This window comes from Alligator sinensis, unplaced genomic scaffold, assembly GCF_000455745.1.
Source record: "Alligator sinensis unplaced genomic scaffold, ASM45574v1 scaffold110_1, whole genome shotgun sequence".
NCBI classification, from domain to species: domain Eukaryota; kingdom Metazoa; phylum Chordata; order Crocodylia; family Alligatoridae; genus Alligator; species Alligator sinensis.
In genome coordinates, this window is record NW_005843122.1 from 243,784 (window position 1) to 260,135 (window position 16,352).

The following is a 16,352-nucleotide window of genomic DNA, read 5'->3' on the forward strand; positions in this document are numbered from 1 at the left end:
AAGAAGTGGCTCGATGCCTACCTGGCTGGGGTCACTTGAGCCCAGTTTCCCTCCTGCCCAGGCAGGGGGTCAGACTTGAAGATCTACAAGGTCCCTTCCGACCCTACTTCTATGATTCTATGATCATTTACTAGCTGCTATATGAAACTGTGATATGTAAATTAGATAAACAGGTTGCACTGTATCATTTCATCTGTTCTTTTGGCTTTCCAGCTTTACATTCTAGGTGTTTTTATTGAACTACAATAAAACACAATTTTGTCATTTTTATTCATGTTATGCTTCAGAACTTTCTAATACAGTGAAAAGTCATATTATTCAAGACTATAATAATAAGGACAATGTTGTTATCAGTTGTCACTGGAAGAAAAAGTTTGTATCAACCGATCACTGATGGAGAAAAAAGTCTAGATAGTTAAATGCTACTGATTTTTTTAAATGTATACAGTGGTTAAGTTTTACTGTTTATCAAGGTATGGACATAGGAACAATTCCCCAAAGGTTAAATGGCCTGAGAGGATGTTATCAAGTGTCAGGTGAGAATAACTACCAGTGTGCAAACTTACTTCATTTTGAATGGAAGTTAAACTACAGTGGCTTAGCCCTCAGTAAAAGGGGTGAATTGCTATGCTTTGTCTACCATTTGCCATGGGTAAGTATGTTCTCACATGTAGTAGTTGTATAATCATGCATCCATGCTGAAGCCCTGCTCCCTTTTATTCCCTCGCAAATCATTCATATGTCCATACCCGAATGGTGATGTGTGTTTATAATGCTTGAAATGGAATGCCAAGATATCAAGGGACTTTCAAGAGTTTTGAAAGTGATATAACCCACATCATGCTTCAGGGCATAACCAATCCCTGAACTCACTAGGGCTGCAAACAGACATTACCTTTGTGCCATCATAATTTTTTTTATGGTGGCACAAAGCCCAAGCAAACAGACATGCATGACCCTTGTCATGCCCCAAATTGTGGCTGTAGCAATAGGTGGTAAACACTTGTGCCACTTTTTTGGTGGTAGGCATCTGTTTGCTTTATGATGGGAGAGCAGCACAGCCTGGAGCTGCCTGTGTTCTCCAGCCACCCTGGGAAGGTGCTCCCCAGTTTCAGGTGCCTAATCTGGGGCAACCCAGGAAGTCTTCAGGAAATCCTCTGTGGGCCCTTGAAGCCTGGGGAGTGCCTGCCAGGTTCCCCTGCTTGCAGAGGTGTGCCCCTTGTTGGAGAGTGGCAGCATGATATACACACCTGTGGAATACCCAGCTTGGAAATTCCTAGGATGTTCCTCTGCAAATGGAAAATTCTGGGGTTCCCCTGCCTCTGCTTGCCCCAGAAGACCTGGGAGTGGCAGGGCCCAACCCTGCAGGTCAATGGGCAATGTCTTTATCATCCACAGAAGCGGATCAGCTGTGCTGGAACACGTCCCAGAACAGCTGATCCTGCTCCAAAGACAACATCTGTTTATAGCCTAATAGGGGTTAAGAAAAAGCTTTTCATATGGGGACTTTATTCCATAATTGCCTTCTGTAGAAACTCTTTAAACATTGAATAGTGGCCACTGTCAAGGTTGAGATAGTGGACTACAGGCACCACTAGTCTCATCCAATGTGGCAGTTTTTGTGTTCTTATAGATTTATTATTGTTGTTTAAAATATACACTTCTCTGTGGAGGAGATCACACAAAGCATAAAGAGCGTGGGATTGGTGAAAGCAAAAACCAGAAGTTTGTCTTTACTTTACATTAGAGGGCCAATATGCCAAAACTATTTGTTGTCATCTTGGTCCAAGAGGGGAAAAAACTAGACATGGTATGTAATATTGGGACAGCCAATAAATAAAAATAGAAATGCAGGCTTTGTTTACAGGGTCAACAGGATGTGCTAGGAAGCAGCAAAGTAGAGTGCCATATGCCTACTGTGTGTGTGCTGCATGTCAAAACAGATATAGTGTAGCCGGCTTAATGTTACTCCTGGTTTACACCAATAAACATGCTCATGACAGTGACCTTAATGGTGTATGACCAATGTCACATTGGCTAGGGACAGATATTACACATAAACCGGTTTAAGTGTTCAGAAACTGGTTTAAACCTGTAACAATAGATATTCACATAAACCGATTCGAAAATGGCTGAAACTGGTTTGAGATAAATCTGGTTAAATCACGTAGTATCAGATTTAACTGATTTGGGTCAAAACAGTTTATGCAAAGTCTGTACCAGACCCCTTGAGGGTTTAAGTTAAATCAGACACCCCCAGCATCCCAGCATGCTCTCTGGGCTGGGCGGGGCTCTCTGCTCCACAACAGGGCTGGCTTCTCCCCTCTGCTCCCTGGATGCAGCTCCAGCAGAGACTTGTAGGCACAGCAGCGTCTGCTTGGCTTCCTCCTGCTCTCCTCCTCCCCTCACAACTCCCTGCTAAGCAGGAATCCCCCGTCCCCTTTGCCTTACACAAATACCTCAGCATTAGAGCTAGCAGACCACATGCTGGCTATGGTCTGTGCAGTGGCAGACAGCAGTGTCATCTTATGGCTTTTTGGAGCTAATAAACAGCTCAGCTGATAATGTACCTCTGTTCCTTCTTTGTTTAAGAAGAGCTTGCAATAATGAGAGAGGCTGTTTGTTTTCTGATGGGGTGATAAACGCTGATAACAGAGCTGATAAATGCTCTGTTATCAAGGAGGGGGGGAACCCCTCCCTAATTCTGTGGGGGCCTGGCCACCCCCCCCCCCCTCAGCTCAGCCCTGTGGAAGGGAAGGGAGGGCTGCTCTAGCATCCCCTGTTTTCTAGCCTGAGCCATTGCAGGCATGTGCCTGCAAGTCTGGGATATCCATGGAGCTACAAAGTGATTTAGCCTACCCAGGTTAGAGTAATCTGCAAAGATTGAATCAATTCAGGCGTGGGCTTTTTGAATGTCTGTCCCTAGCCATTGAGGGAGCTGTATTGCACCTGTGGCAGAGTAGCTATGCTTCACTTCACTGTGGTTCTCTCTAGAGAAATCCTTTGGTGTAGACATGTTGTTAGGGTCATAAAAGATGTCATAAATCCCAGGCAACTCTAGTTTTAAACACATGAAGCTCTTTCAGTGTCTTTATTCAGTATGACAAGGTTCCCCTCACCTCTTACTGCAGAAAGAGAAGATGTAAACTTTTTAGTTCATGGAAACCCATAATTCTGGATAAACATCCTCACCCTATCAGATTCCAAATCCTGTCCACTCACCATGCAAGAGAGACAACATTGGTTCTTTCCTGTGTGTGGCCCCGAGCAGCCAAAGAGTAGACAGGACTTGCCTCCAAGAAATGACGATAAATACATTATAGGGTGTCAGGAAAAAATGATTTACATAAATCAGATTGACCTTTGCTAATCCACAGCATTTGCGTTCTTCTAGAGTCCAGTTACTGGTGAATAATCAATAATGGAAATAAGCACATCTCTAAAATAGAGATACAAACAGTTCTAACACTGATATACAGTCTTTTGTTGCAAAGGGCTGCTGTATTTTTTATTTACCATTGTTATTGTTGATTTTTATCATATAATTATGACATACCACCACCTGTTACACTGTGCCAAACAAAATATTGCAGGCTGGGATACTATTTTAATCTGCAACATGTATGTCAGCTCCTGTTGAAAGCTAGATATCTATAATTATGTGTTGACATATTGCCCCACTTACCAACTGAGATGGTCCAAACTGCAATTATTTTTGTGAAAGCCTTAGTTCTTGAGTTAAAGCGGCTGTGATGAATGGGGTTGCGTATGGCAATATAGCGATCCAGAGAGATGGCACACAGGTGCATGATGGAGGCAGTGGAGAAAAGCACATCCAGATAGATCCAGACAGGACAGAGTGTTTTGGGTAGAGGCCATCTATACTCTGCAAAAAAAAGAAAGTCAGCATCAGCTAAGAAGTATATACATGAATGAATGCAAGCATTTGTTCTTTATATGTGTGTTACAATTCTAATATTATAAAAGTCTTAGAGTGTTTGTCTGTCTGACTGTCCATAATGATTTATTTGCACTCGGATTGGTTGTCTGAAGCAACCAATCAAAATGCTTCAAGAGCATTCCAGATAGGAGGTGGCCGTGGCGGTGGCACGGCAAAGTGCCACCATGATAGCTGTGATGGAGCAGACAGAGTGGTGGGGTGAGCCCAGCAGTGCTGGCCTCACCGCCCTCAGCCCTGCTCCCTGGATGTGGCGACGGCATGAGGTGCTGACTAGCGGGGGCGGCAGGGTGGAAGGGCTGGGGTGCTGGTGGCGCAGCACTGGCCTCACCCCCCCGCTCTGGCCTTGCTGCCATCACCACCACTGGGTGCTGACAAAAGCCAGCAGGGAGGGGGAGGAAGCGGGGAGGAGGCAGGGGAGGGAAGTGTGAAGGGGAGGGGGGGCACAGTGGTGGTGCCCTGCCACCACCAGGCCCTGAGAACAGCCGGGAGGGAGGGAAGGGAGCGGGGTGAGAGGGGGTTGCATACAGGTGGATGCACAACAGCAGCAGCACAGGGCGTTGGGTGACAGCTGTGCCCGTTGCATGCAAGCTCCCCCCTCTCCCCCGTATATGTATATTATATATATATAATACATTATATTCTAATATTATAAAAGCCTTAATCTGTCTGTCTGTCTGACTGAAACAGCCAATCAGAGTGCGAATAAGTGTTTGGACAGGAAGTGGGGACACAGAACACAGAGTGGGCCTCGCCCCCTTGCCCTGCTCCCTGGAGGTGGCGACAATGGAGCTGGGGGGGAAGCGGGGTCGGGACAGTGCAGGGGGGGCAAAGCCACTAGCGCTGGCCTCAGTCCACCTCTCCCCCTTTCCATTTTCGCCACCTGCAGGGCTGATGTGGCAGCAGTGGGGGCAAGAGTGGGCACACTGCAGCAGTGGCGCTGTGGGTGCGGGGACGGGAGGAGTGGACCCAGGCCTGACGCAGACAGTGGGAGGAGGAGGGAGCCTGGGTAGGGGGAGAAGCTGGCTCATCGTGGCAGTGGAGGGAGAGCAGCCTGATGCAGCAGCAGTGGGGGGGAGGGGAGGAGCAGGCCTCTTCTCCCCCTGGGGCCTGGGCCCACTCCTCCCTCACCCACCTTCCCTGTGTTGGCCCCAAGCCCCCTCCTCTCATCCCCCCGCTGCCTCTGGGTTGGCCCAGGCCCACTGCTCACCACTTCCTCCGCTGCGGCAGCCTGGCTTCTCCCCACCCTCAGGCCTGGTCCTCCCTGCATCGGGCCTGGACCCATTCCTGCCCTCTCTCTGCTGCTGCAGGAGGGAGTGGGTGTGGGCCCAGACCCCAAGCATCAGGACGGAAAGGGGAAGTGGGCCTGGATGGGGGTGGGGCACAGGGCTCTGTTCCTGCCCACTCCTCCACATCATTCTTGATTATAATATATTAATACATTGATATATATATGAATACATTTGAGCTGCACTGGGTACTGCTCAATACTGCTCATCTATAGATATATCTATATCGATATCTATATATATTATAATGGAAAGTACTAAGCACCTTAAGATGAAGGCTTTGAGACAAGCAATAAGCATATATATATATGAATACATTTGAGCTGCACTGGGTACTGTATGTGTGTGTGTATATATATATATTTATATATAAATAGATATAGGTATAGATATACAGTACCCAGTGGCTCAAATATATTCTTATATATATATGCTTACTGTTCATAGCAAAGCCTTCAGTTTAAGGTGCTTAGTACTTTCCATTATAATTTAATATGCTCATAATTTTTTTAAACTTTTCTCCGCTTGTATGTGCCTGTAGGCTGATTTTTATCTTCTGTGTAAATGATGTGTAATAACATGTATGGCTGTTTATGAGACTATAAAGAGATAACTAGCATTGTTAATATAAATACATTTTCCCAATCTTGTCTGAAGAGCTATTGCCCGCCCTGGGAATTATCCTGGGATTAGAGAAGTGCATTTTGTTGTCTGTGTGACAATGCATCCAGATTTGGCCAAGTTATAAAATATTGCCTACTTGTTCATGATCCCTAGCTATTATTAGAAGTTTACTGTACTGCTCTGAATGTTTCATCTGCACTGAATCTGCTTTACTCCCAGAGAACTCCCTCTTAGACTGGAAACAGACATCACATTTGCCTTGGGAGAAAGGCTTTTGTCCTGGGATTGTTCAGATGTACACATTCACTGTTCCGTTCTGAGTCCCTCTGAGATAGGCTGGATGAAATGTACTAACAATTTTTCCCAGGACATGACCATGCTCATCTATAGCAGGGGTGGGCAAAATATAGCCTGTGGGCTGGATTCAGCCTGCCAACTGACTGGATCTAGCCTGTGGGTGGGTGTCCACCAGTTGATTGGATCCAGTTTACAGCTGCCTGTGTGACACTCTACCTAGGGCTGAATCCTGCCTGTTGCTGTCCAGGCTAGCCTGCACCACATTCCAGCACATGCTTGCACCCACCAGCACTGGCCCTGGCCTCCGTCCTGGCCAGTGTGCATAGCTTCCTGGTGGGGCTGTTCCCAGTGAAGCTGCAGCCATCTAGGTGCTGCTCAGCTCCCCTCGCCTCCAGTGGCTTCTCCTCCTCTCCTGTCCCTTCTGCACTGCTCTGGGCAGCAAGTAATGTGGGGAAGCTGTGGGGATGCATGTTGGGCACCACACACCCAGCCAGGTCAGGGGGAAGCTGCATCAGGACACCTTTTGCCCAAGCATGCAGGGCTCCAGCTTCAGCTTCAGCTCCTGGCCACCCATCCAATATGATGAGGGCCATCTACAGGTGGCCAAATCAGTGGAAGGTGGCTGGAAGCTGGAACTGGAGCCCCACGTGCTAGGGTAGGAGTAGCAGGCACCGGCAGAAGAGGAGGAGGAGCCATTGGAGGCAGGGGGATTTGAGCAATACCCCATGCGGCTGCAGCCTTACTGGGAGTAGCCCTGCCAGGAAACTGAATGCACTGGCTGGGGCCAGGTCTGGTGGGCAGGAGCGCAGCACAGGCTGCCCTGGGTAGGAGCAGGTGAGGATCAGCCCCATGCAAAGCACCAAGGGGGAAGCCACGGGTCAGATGGGGGGGAACGGACTGCATCTGCACCTGCACTTCCTGAGTGAGCTTTGCTGCTGCGCCCCCTGGCCCTGCCTACCATCCCTGGCCAACTCCTGGGGTGTATTGCATAGGCAACCCCCAACACACACATGCAGACCCACCCCCACACACATACCCTCCCCACACCTACCTGACCCACATACAATATACAAGAGTAAGACTTGATTTTGAGCAATTGCCTCTATATACACTACTAAAAACCCCCATAAATCAGGACAAAAATTATTTTTTAAATAAAACTAAAATACGTTAAAATTATATCTTCTAAAAGATTTTTTTTGTGTGCAACCCTGAACAGCTCACCAGTGGCCCTCCAACCAAAATAAATGCCCACTCCTGATCTATAGGGCTATTATGCATCATTCCAGGGATAAGACCATTAGGGTGTGTGCCCTTGCTGGCCACCTACTGGCAAAGGAAGCAATGCAGTCTGGAAGGGTGACATGGATAAATGACTGTGCTGCTCCTGTTTTAATCTGGATCAAATCCTGTGACAATCAGTCCTGAGTATGTCTGCACTGTGTCCCATTCTGCAGCTAGGAGTACGTTTCTGAGCACACCCACTCACTCTAGCTTGTGTGAGCCAAATTTGGAAATGAAGCATACAGGGGTGGTCAATGTAGCACCATTTATGCTAGCTCTAACTTGGACCTGCATTGGAAGAATTCCCCAACTAGCTACTCTGCACTCTTTTCAGCTCTTCTAAGACATATTGAGGATCAGAATTTGTCCCTAGGTTGACCCAAATTTAATCTACTTAGCCACAGTATTTTTCTAAATGGATGTGCCACATGTTTGTGCCTGGCTGTTCAAACTTCCCTGAAAGACCAACAGTACAATGCAAGATTTTTATTGCCCAATATTCTCCTGCTGCCTAGCAAATAATTGTGTCGGCTATAGGCAAAGTATGAATCACGGTCTCTTCTACTGGATGAATCTCTTGAGAGTGTGACATCCTAGTGCTATAACTGAAGCACAGAGGCTAGGCTGGGGAGGTAAAGATCCTGGGTTCTAGCACAACCAATGACCTGTGCAGTGGAGCAAGTTCCCATATGATAGAAGTCATGTCTTTTTAGTTTGCTATAAAAAGTCACAGAATCATAGTAAATGTAAAGCTGAAAAGGACAACTAGATAGAGATTATCTAATCCAGCTCTCTGCACTCTGCACTGAGGCAGGTTCTTGCATACCTAAACATTTATTTATACACAGATTGACATTCCTGACACATGTTTATCTAACCAAGTGATTTTTAATCAGGGTGCTGTGGCACCCTGTGGTGCATTGAGATCCTTTAAGGGGTGCTGCAGGGTGACACACAATACTAGAACTATTAAATGTACAAACATGATCCATACAATAAACCAAGAGATTTCAAATAGGAATCCATAGGGTTAAAAATATTCGAACCTGTTGCGATCTTTCTGGGTTGTCTGCAACAGAAGAATTGCTCTATTATTTTTTGTAGCCAAAAAGAAGTGAGGACTAAGACCTGGCAAGGCATTTGACAAGGGTTGCCTTGAATCTAACAAGGGGTGCTTTAGTCAGAAAATGTTGAGAACTACTGATCTAACTTGTTCTTAAAAGCTTCAAGCAAAGATATTCCACAATCTACATAGGCAGCCTGTTCTAGTATTTCACTACCCTCATAGTTAAAAAGTTTTCTCTGATATCCAGCCTGAACTGTTTTTTTGCTGAAAATCGAGCCAATTTCTTTTTTTTCCTTCTCCCAGGGACAATAGAAAACAATGGATCACTGTCCCTTTTGTAACTACTTTTTACCTACTGAAAAATTATTACTATTCCATCCCCACATTTCTTTTTTCTTGATGAAATAATTCCAATTCCTTATTTATTGGACATATTTACTAAACTTCTTATAATTCCTGTTGTTCTTCTCTGGAGTTTCTCTAATTAGTTTACAGGAAGAGCACACAGCAACTGCTGCAGCTTCCTTAGCCTGACGAAGGGTTTTTGAATCCGAAAGCTTGCTTAATAACTATTCTCCAACCATCCGGGTTGGTCTAATAAAAGATATCAAATTCACCCAAGGAACCTTGTCTGCCTATGTCCTTAGACCAACACAGCTACAACCTAAACCCCTGCAGCTCTATAAAAGTATGATATCCAAAACTGAAAACAGTACTCCAGCTGAGGCCTCATCACCCTAGAGTGGAATATCTGATGTTTTATATAAAACAGTGGTATTAACATATTTCACAGTGGATAGACATCTATTTGGGATAATTCAAGAACAGTGCATGCTGCATCTGTGCAGTAGATTGAACTAGATAGCCTTGGGCATGTCTACACATACTATTAATGCACAGCAATAAACTGTGGAGCTTATTGCTCCACAGTTTATCGCTCCTGGGAAGCTTCTGGGTGTGCGGTTTGAACATGCACCTGGACTGCAGCACACTGAACAGGATCACAGCAGCCTCCATTGGCAGAGGCCTGGGGGGTCAGCCTGTCAACCCGGGGCTGCTCTGACAAGGCTCAGTGTGCTGCAGAGGGGCTGACTGGGGCATGAAGGTGTTTCAGTGTGGGGCTAGCTGGCAAGCAGCCCCGGCACTGAAGCACCCTTATGACCTAGTCAGCATCTACATGTGTGCTGCTGTGCATGAAAACACTTTGCAGCAGGGTAGTATTTGTAACTACAAGTACTACCTTTCTGCAGAGTTCATTAGTTTCATGCATTCTAATAGGGGTGCACATGTAGACACTAAGATGTTTACTGCACAGTTAATTAGTCAACTGTGCAGTAAACATCTTCTGTAGATGTGCCCTTTGAGGTCCCTTCCAGTCCTTTGATTCCATGATTAATTTTTTTAGCAACACCATCACTTTGTTAATTCATATTCAGTAGGCGCCGTACAGCACGCTATAGCAACCTAGTAATCACATGGGTCTACACATGATCGGCAGCTGCGTCACTGTAGCAGTGTGCTCCCCCAGTACAAGGAAGCACTCAAGCCCAGTGCTGTAGCAGTGTCACCTTGCAGCAATGTGTAGACATTCTCAGTTTGTGATCCACTATAACCCAAGATTCTTTGTTGATGTAGTACAGCCCATCTAGTTATTCTCCATTTTGTCTTTTTCTTAACTGTAATACTTTGCAGGGGCTGATCCAAGAAGGTGTGGTGGTGCAGTCACACACTCCTGCTGAGAGCTCTGGTCTCAGGCACCACACATGCTGTGAACAGGGTTGCCAACTGTCCATAAATGCACAGACACTCCATAAATAACCAGGCTAAAAATGCCTGTCAATAAACTCTGTAAAAAATGAAACAAGAACCACTTCACAAAATCAACTGCATAAAACACAGAGAGGGTTAAAAAAGCAGCTGAATGCAGCGTTGAAGCACTGAAAGAACACAGCAGTGCCACACAATATCCAAGTTGGGGTGTAGCACATTGAAAGGATCTCTTCTTGGGGCTTTTTGGCTCCTTCCCCAACCACCAGCCATGTGTTGGTGCTGGTTTTGCTCCTGGTGCTGCTTCCCCTCTGCCTGTAACACTTGTGGGTAGCAGGTAAGTGAACAGTGGTCTTTTTTGGGGGTCTCTTGTGAGACAGAGGGGGTGAAACTGGGACAATAAGGCTGGGGGTGGTCTGGGGGAGACATGATGCAGAGTGCATTCAGAGGTTCTAGGATGTGAGGGAGAGTAGGGGACCTGCTGAGGTGGAGGTAGCAGAGCATAAAAGTATCAATAATCTGCAAACTTTTTACTGACAACCAAATTTTTTTTACTCTGGTTTGAACTTGACCCTTCTCCAAAGTCTGGCAAAAGGGTTGTTTTTACATCATATAAAACATGTCGGTAAAAAATATTTGGTTCTCAGTAAAAAAATCGCAGATTGTCAGTAAAAAAATCATCTTGGGTTTGCAACCATTGCAGTCAGCTCTCTGCCACTGTGGCACCTCCCTTTTCAGCATCCTGGATCCACTATGGCACTTTACACCTGTTATTAACTGCATGTCATTTTGTTGATTTCAGACTGATTTCTTCAATTTGCCATGACTGTTGTGAATTCTAAGCCTATCCTCCAGAGCCTTTGCAGTCCCTTTCCATTCCCACCACTTAGTTTTGTGTCACCTGCAAATTATAAAAACATTTGTTGTTCATCCCATTATCCAAGTACATCTAACATACCCATAACCATACCCATAACCATAAATGTTTAAAAGAACAAGGCCCATAACAGACTCCTGAGGAAACCCAATTGAAAAGTTGCACAGCTTGGGAGGAAACTATTGAAAGTTACTGTATGACAGAGGCATTTCAACCAACTATGCAACAATATTATGGAGATTTCATTTAGGCTGTGATTCCATAGTCCAGTATTTGAATCTCACATGCAATAGTGTCAGAAGCCAGTGTGAGAATCACATGTGGTTTTTACAAAGAGCCCTTGCCACATTCAGTAAACAAGAAAAGAAAAGAAAAGAAAAGAAAAGGGCCTGTTTTGTTCAAGGCTCTGGTTTGCTATCCAAAGAGCTGGTTTTGGCTCCTGCCTGTGCCATAGGCTTTTCATGCCATGTTTGACAGCTCTGTATTATAATGCAGACTCATAAGGAGGATGAATTAAGAAGGCACATGGAACATTTATTTTGTTCTTCCCTACTGTTTTAACCTTTGGTTTTGCAAATGCTATTCTTTTAATGGAGCTTTCTTAGGGCTAGATGTGTGTGTACATATGTGTGTGTATATGTGGTATATAAAGTAGTGGTGGGCCAATTTGTAACCCAAGGGTTATAGTACCGGCACAGAAAGGACCAGTGAAATACTGAAATACAAATAATAAAGCAGGTTTGTGAATAACTATTTCACATACACACCTCAAATTGAGGCAGAAACCACATTCAGACTTGGATTCTAACAATTCCTTGAAGCCTTTAATGTCCAGTGTGTTTATATCTAGGATTTTTATTTGAGGGTGCTAATAATTTATACCTGGAGAGGGCATTCAAACCTAAGGGATAAATCCTACACCCACTCAAACCAAAGGCAGAACTCTTTCTGACTTAATCTGGAATTGGGTGAGACTCTAGGGCCTGACCTAACATAGGACTGCCTAAGTTTTACAGGTGCTGAGAGAACACATAATAGGAATTGAAGAATCCTGCATCCCCCAGGGTTGAGTTCATAGTTTTGAGTTCAATGCAAATGCTGACTATGATCTCTCTGTCAGTCCTATATCTTACTTCTTGGGAGATGAATGTACGGCATGTGTGAGCACTTATTTGGGCTAGAGGCCCATTTAGGGAGTTTTGGTGAGCTGTTGTGGGCTGGGCCAGCACCCTCCCCCGCAACAACTCACCAAAACTTTCTAAATGGTAGATTACTAGATGGTCCAGGGGCGCTAGATGGAGTGAGCAGGCAGGGTCTCTATGGAGACTGGCCCGGGACCCTGGTGGGCAGGATGTGCTTGGCTGGATGGGTGAGTTGGGGCCACAGGTGGGCAGGAAGCGGTATCCAGGAGCAGAATGGGCAGACAGGACCAGGGCCAGGGCCAAGACTGGGCTCACGGGGCACAGACAGTGTGGGGCTGGGTTCGGGGCCAGGGCAGATCCACACCCTGTACAATGGATAGTAAGTGGCCCAACCTGGAAAGGGGGTGGAGAACATGTCCATGACCCAGCTCCTGCTTCTCCTGTGCCAGCACTGGAATGCCTGGGCAGCCCCAGTACAGTATGGCCCAGCAGCATGGGGCTGACCCAACAGATTGTGACTGGATTAGGCTACACTGCACTGCTTGGTTGGCCTGGTCATGATCTGTCTTATGGGGACATGGCTCTGCCCTGGCCCCATCCTGTCATCACCCCATGATCCTGCTCCTGGCCCTTGCCCCACCTGCCCATCCTGTTCCCAGATGCCAGTCCCTGCCTTCCCATGGCCCCATCCCACCCACCTGGCTGAGTGTGCTATACCCATGGGGGTCCCAAGCTAGTCTCCATGGAGACCCTGTTCTCCCACTTGATCTAGTGCCCCTGGCAGTGGGCACAGGGCAGACTGGTCAGGGTGCCCAGGCAGCAGGGCCAGCGCTAGGGCTGGCAGTGTCATTGACAGCTGGAAGGAGCTGCTGCCACCTCCAGGGCTGCTGGGAAGTGAGGTATGGCCACCACACTGCCCCAGCCCTGCTGCGCACCTGGGGCCAGTGGGACCAACTGTACGCACCACAGCCCAGGCTGTCCCCCAAGCCTGGGCTGGGCTAGGCAGGGCCAAAGGATCTGGAGCTGGCTAGATAAAATCCCATGGACTATATTTTGCCCATCCCTGTTGTAAGCTGTTGGGGTGGGAGGCTGGGATGTATGGACACTAGGTAACTGAGGGGTAGTTCTCAGTTTGGCAGGAGGCTTTTCTGCAAGCTGTTTGCTGGTCATGGTGACAAGTGATCCAGTGCGTCATGCTGATGCTGCATTTCTCGGAAATTGTATGCCTGAATGACTGGTTTTTCAAATGCATTTAGCCTGAGAGGAGATCTTTCCTCTGGCAACAGACATCACAGTGCAAAGTTAAAAAGAGAGAAATATCATTCGATCACAGAAATACTGCAATTAAAATTAATGGTCACAATCAAATGTGGGTTTCCGAGCAGAGGCAAAAATTAGCTCTCTCAGTGGCAGGGAGTGGCCAGCAGGAGTCCCTGTTGATCACCTCAGTGAATCATTCAGGGCTTGAGTCTTTCATTTATATCTCAGATCAAGCAATTAGTGCCCCTACAGCTTTATTTTGCATTGTCTTCCCTACCATCAAAGGTAATCTTTATTGAATACTTATACCAATCCCTATTTGCTAATGCCATCCAGGATACTTTGTGTAAAAATAGCAAAACTGAAAGAGGGAAATTTGGAAATAAATTCTTATATTGCAGTTTTCCAAATGAAATCTCCCTCAAGTTGTTGTGAAGTGGTTGGTACTTTAAAACTGTAACACTCAATCTAGCATAAAAGCTATTTAAATCTTTCAAATTAGATCCCCCCTTCCCCCATTTCTTTTTCTTTTCTCTCCTGTATTGTGATACTGGGTATTTTTTTTATAAATTTGAAGATGAAACCAGCATGGAAAATGTCTATATTTAACCCTTAAGTTTTCTGCTTTTCCTCGGTGATCCAGACTGCTAAAGATTTTGGTTCAAATGCCAAGAAATTTGCTCATCACCTGTAAACAGCATCACAGTTAACCATGCTTCATAGTTCACTTTACACTTTCACATAATAGCTGTTTAGAAAAGGTAGGGAATATTAATTTATTCAATTTCAAATGTTACTAAACACTGGTCATGAATAACTCCTGTCTACTTTTTAGGCTCCCTTGAAAATACTTCTTCCAAGATTTAATGGTAAATAATATAAATAAAGATCGTAGTGTAAAGATGGTTATTTGAAACTGAAATTAATTACCAGTAAATTAATTACCAGTAAAAAATGAGGCAGGTTATTTTAACTCTAAGTGCACCAAGGCATTGATTTGCCTGTGCATATTTGTGGAGCAAAAGTATTAACAGGATATTACTTACTTATTAGGAAAACTGAAAAGTATATGTATATGAGACAAAAGTATATGAGGCAAAACTGAGAATACTGAGAACACAGCATTTTCATAGAAAACAAGATAATCCCCTCAGAATCAAAGTGGTAATTTGATTTTTGGACTGTATTTAAAACATCTATAATTGGAAGTTAAAAGGAAATGAGCTCATAGGTATTGATTCTTCTCTTTACGATATTTAACAATTATAGCATTATAGGGAGGGAGATAGCAAGCTTATATCTTAAAAGCTAGATTGCATTTATATTTTACTTGAATCCTCAAACTGTAACAATAATAACATGTGTTTGCTGTTATTAGGCTACCCAATATATGCAGTAGGTTACACAGGTGATACTCACCGTACAGTATGGTTAACATTGACACAGGCATGACAAGGAAACCCAACAGCATATCAGCTATTGCGAGTGACATTAGAAAATAATTAGTGGCATTCTGTAGCTTTTTCTCCAGTGACACAGCCATGATGACAAGAATATTCCCAGCAATGGTTAGAACAATCACAATAACTGTCAACAAAGCTGGCCAATTTTTCTCTGGAAGCTGAATCCATGATGAAAAGCAGGGTGAGCTCGGACTGCCTTCACACGAAAGATTAGTTAGGTTTTCAGAGTCCACAGTTAAGTTAAACAGATGAGATGTGTTAACCTCTCCAGATACAAAAACATTTTTGTAAAGTCTTCTCTCATGATTTAATTGTATTAAGGAGTTTGTAGTTGGGTTCACAGAACTCTCCTCATCACAAAGAATATCCATTGCTGAAACTGTTGAGTATGTATAGTAAAAAGCTGAAAGCATAAATTTTTGTCACCATCAGGCTTTATATTCCTTTGTTGTCCAAAGCTGAAGCTGGTGTAAAGGAAGGATTATTTTTTGATAATTACTTTTTCTTTATTATCCGGATGGAATTATTCTGAACGCTGAAATACTTTCTTTTCGGCTCCCTGTGAAGTCCCTTATTAGCATATGTTAAAAATCCAGTTGAAAAACAAAATCAATATGGAGAATAGAAAATGTGGACTTGAGGTTTTGGAGAGCAAAAACAGTGGGCAAAAAACTTTTGCAACCATCAGGACTCTCTTCTGTAGCTACATCTTATTGCTCTTCATAACTGTAATCACACAATTTTAAATGCAGCAGTATTAAAATAGCTTGCTATACAAAACAGCAGAGCTCTGTTCCACAATGAGAAAGTTGATTAAAGATTCCACCCAGCATCTAACTCTTACAATAATAAGATATGCTCTTATTTATAGTTCATCTTCCATATTACTGGCTGATAGTCTCTGACTTCTGTCATATTTCAATATCATTCTGAGTCTCACACCAGTGATTACAAGTAATATTCCACATTGATTTTAATATCTAATAGTATCTTTTGGCTCAGCATGGCTTCAAAATAGAAATAAAATGACTAAATGCTACAATTAAAAATATAGTATAGGAAGACTTACATTGCTGAGAGCCCACATTCAAAGTTCCTTAGATCCACCTTGTACTCTGATTTGCCATATCCTTCTGAGTCCCTTCTCTCCAGTGGCCACAAAAACACTAGTATTTTGATTACAGTTACGTTGACTTCTAAACTGTACGCTTGAGAGAAGCCAGTTCCTGTGTAGCCAGTCTTGTTCTTTTCTTCTGAGAGAGAGGCTGCTTGCTGTATCTTTCCTTGTGCATTTTCCCCCCAAGGGCAAGCTACATGGAGAGTAA

The 16,352-nt window shown here is 44.6% G+C and overlaps 1 protein-coding gene across 1 annotated transcript in view; it reads right to left on the reverse strand.

Annotated features, from left to right (window-relative positions):
- HTR2A (5-hydroxytryptamine receptor 2A) overlaps positions 1-15,413 on the reverse strand; it is a 56,882-nt gene extending 41,469 nt beyond the window's left edge. The window contains exons 1-2 of the mRNA XM_006037484.3: positions 14,984-15,413; positions 3,686-3,886 (exon numbers count right to left, since the gene is read on the reverse strand). Of these exons, the coding sequence (XP_006037546.1) occupies positions 3,686-3,886; positions 14,984-15,398 (616 nt within the window). The 5' untranslated portion in view covers positions 15,399-15,413. The remainder of the gene's footprint in view (positions 1-3,685; positions 3,887-14,983) is intronic.
- Positions 15,414-16,352: the final 939 nt, after the last annotated feature.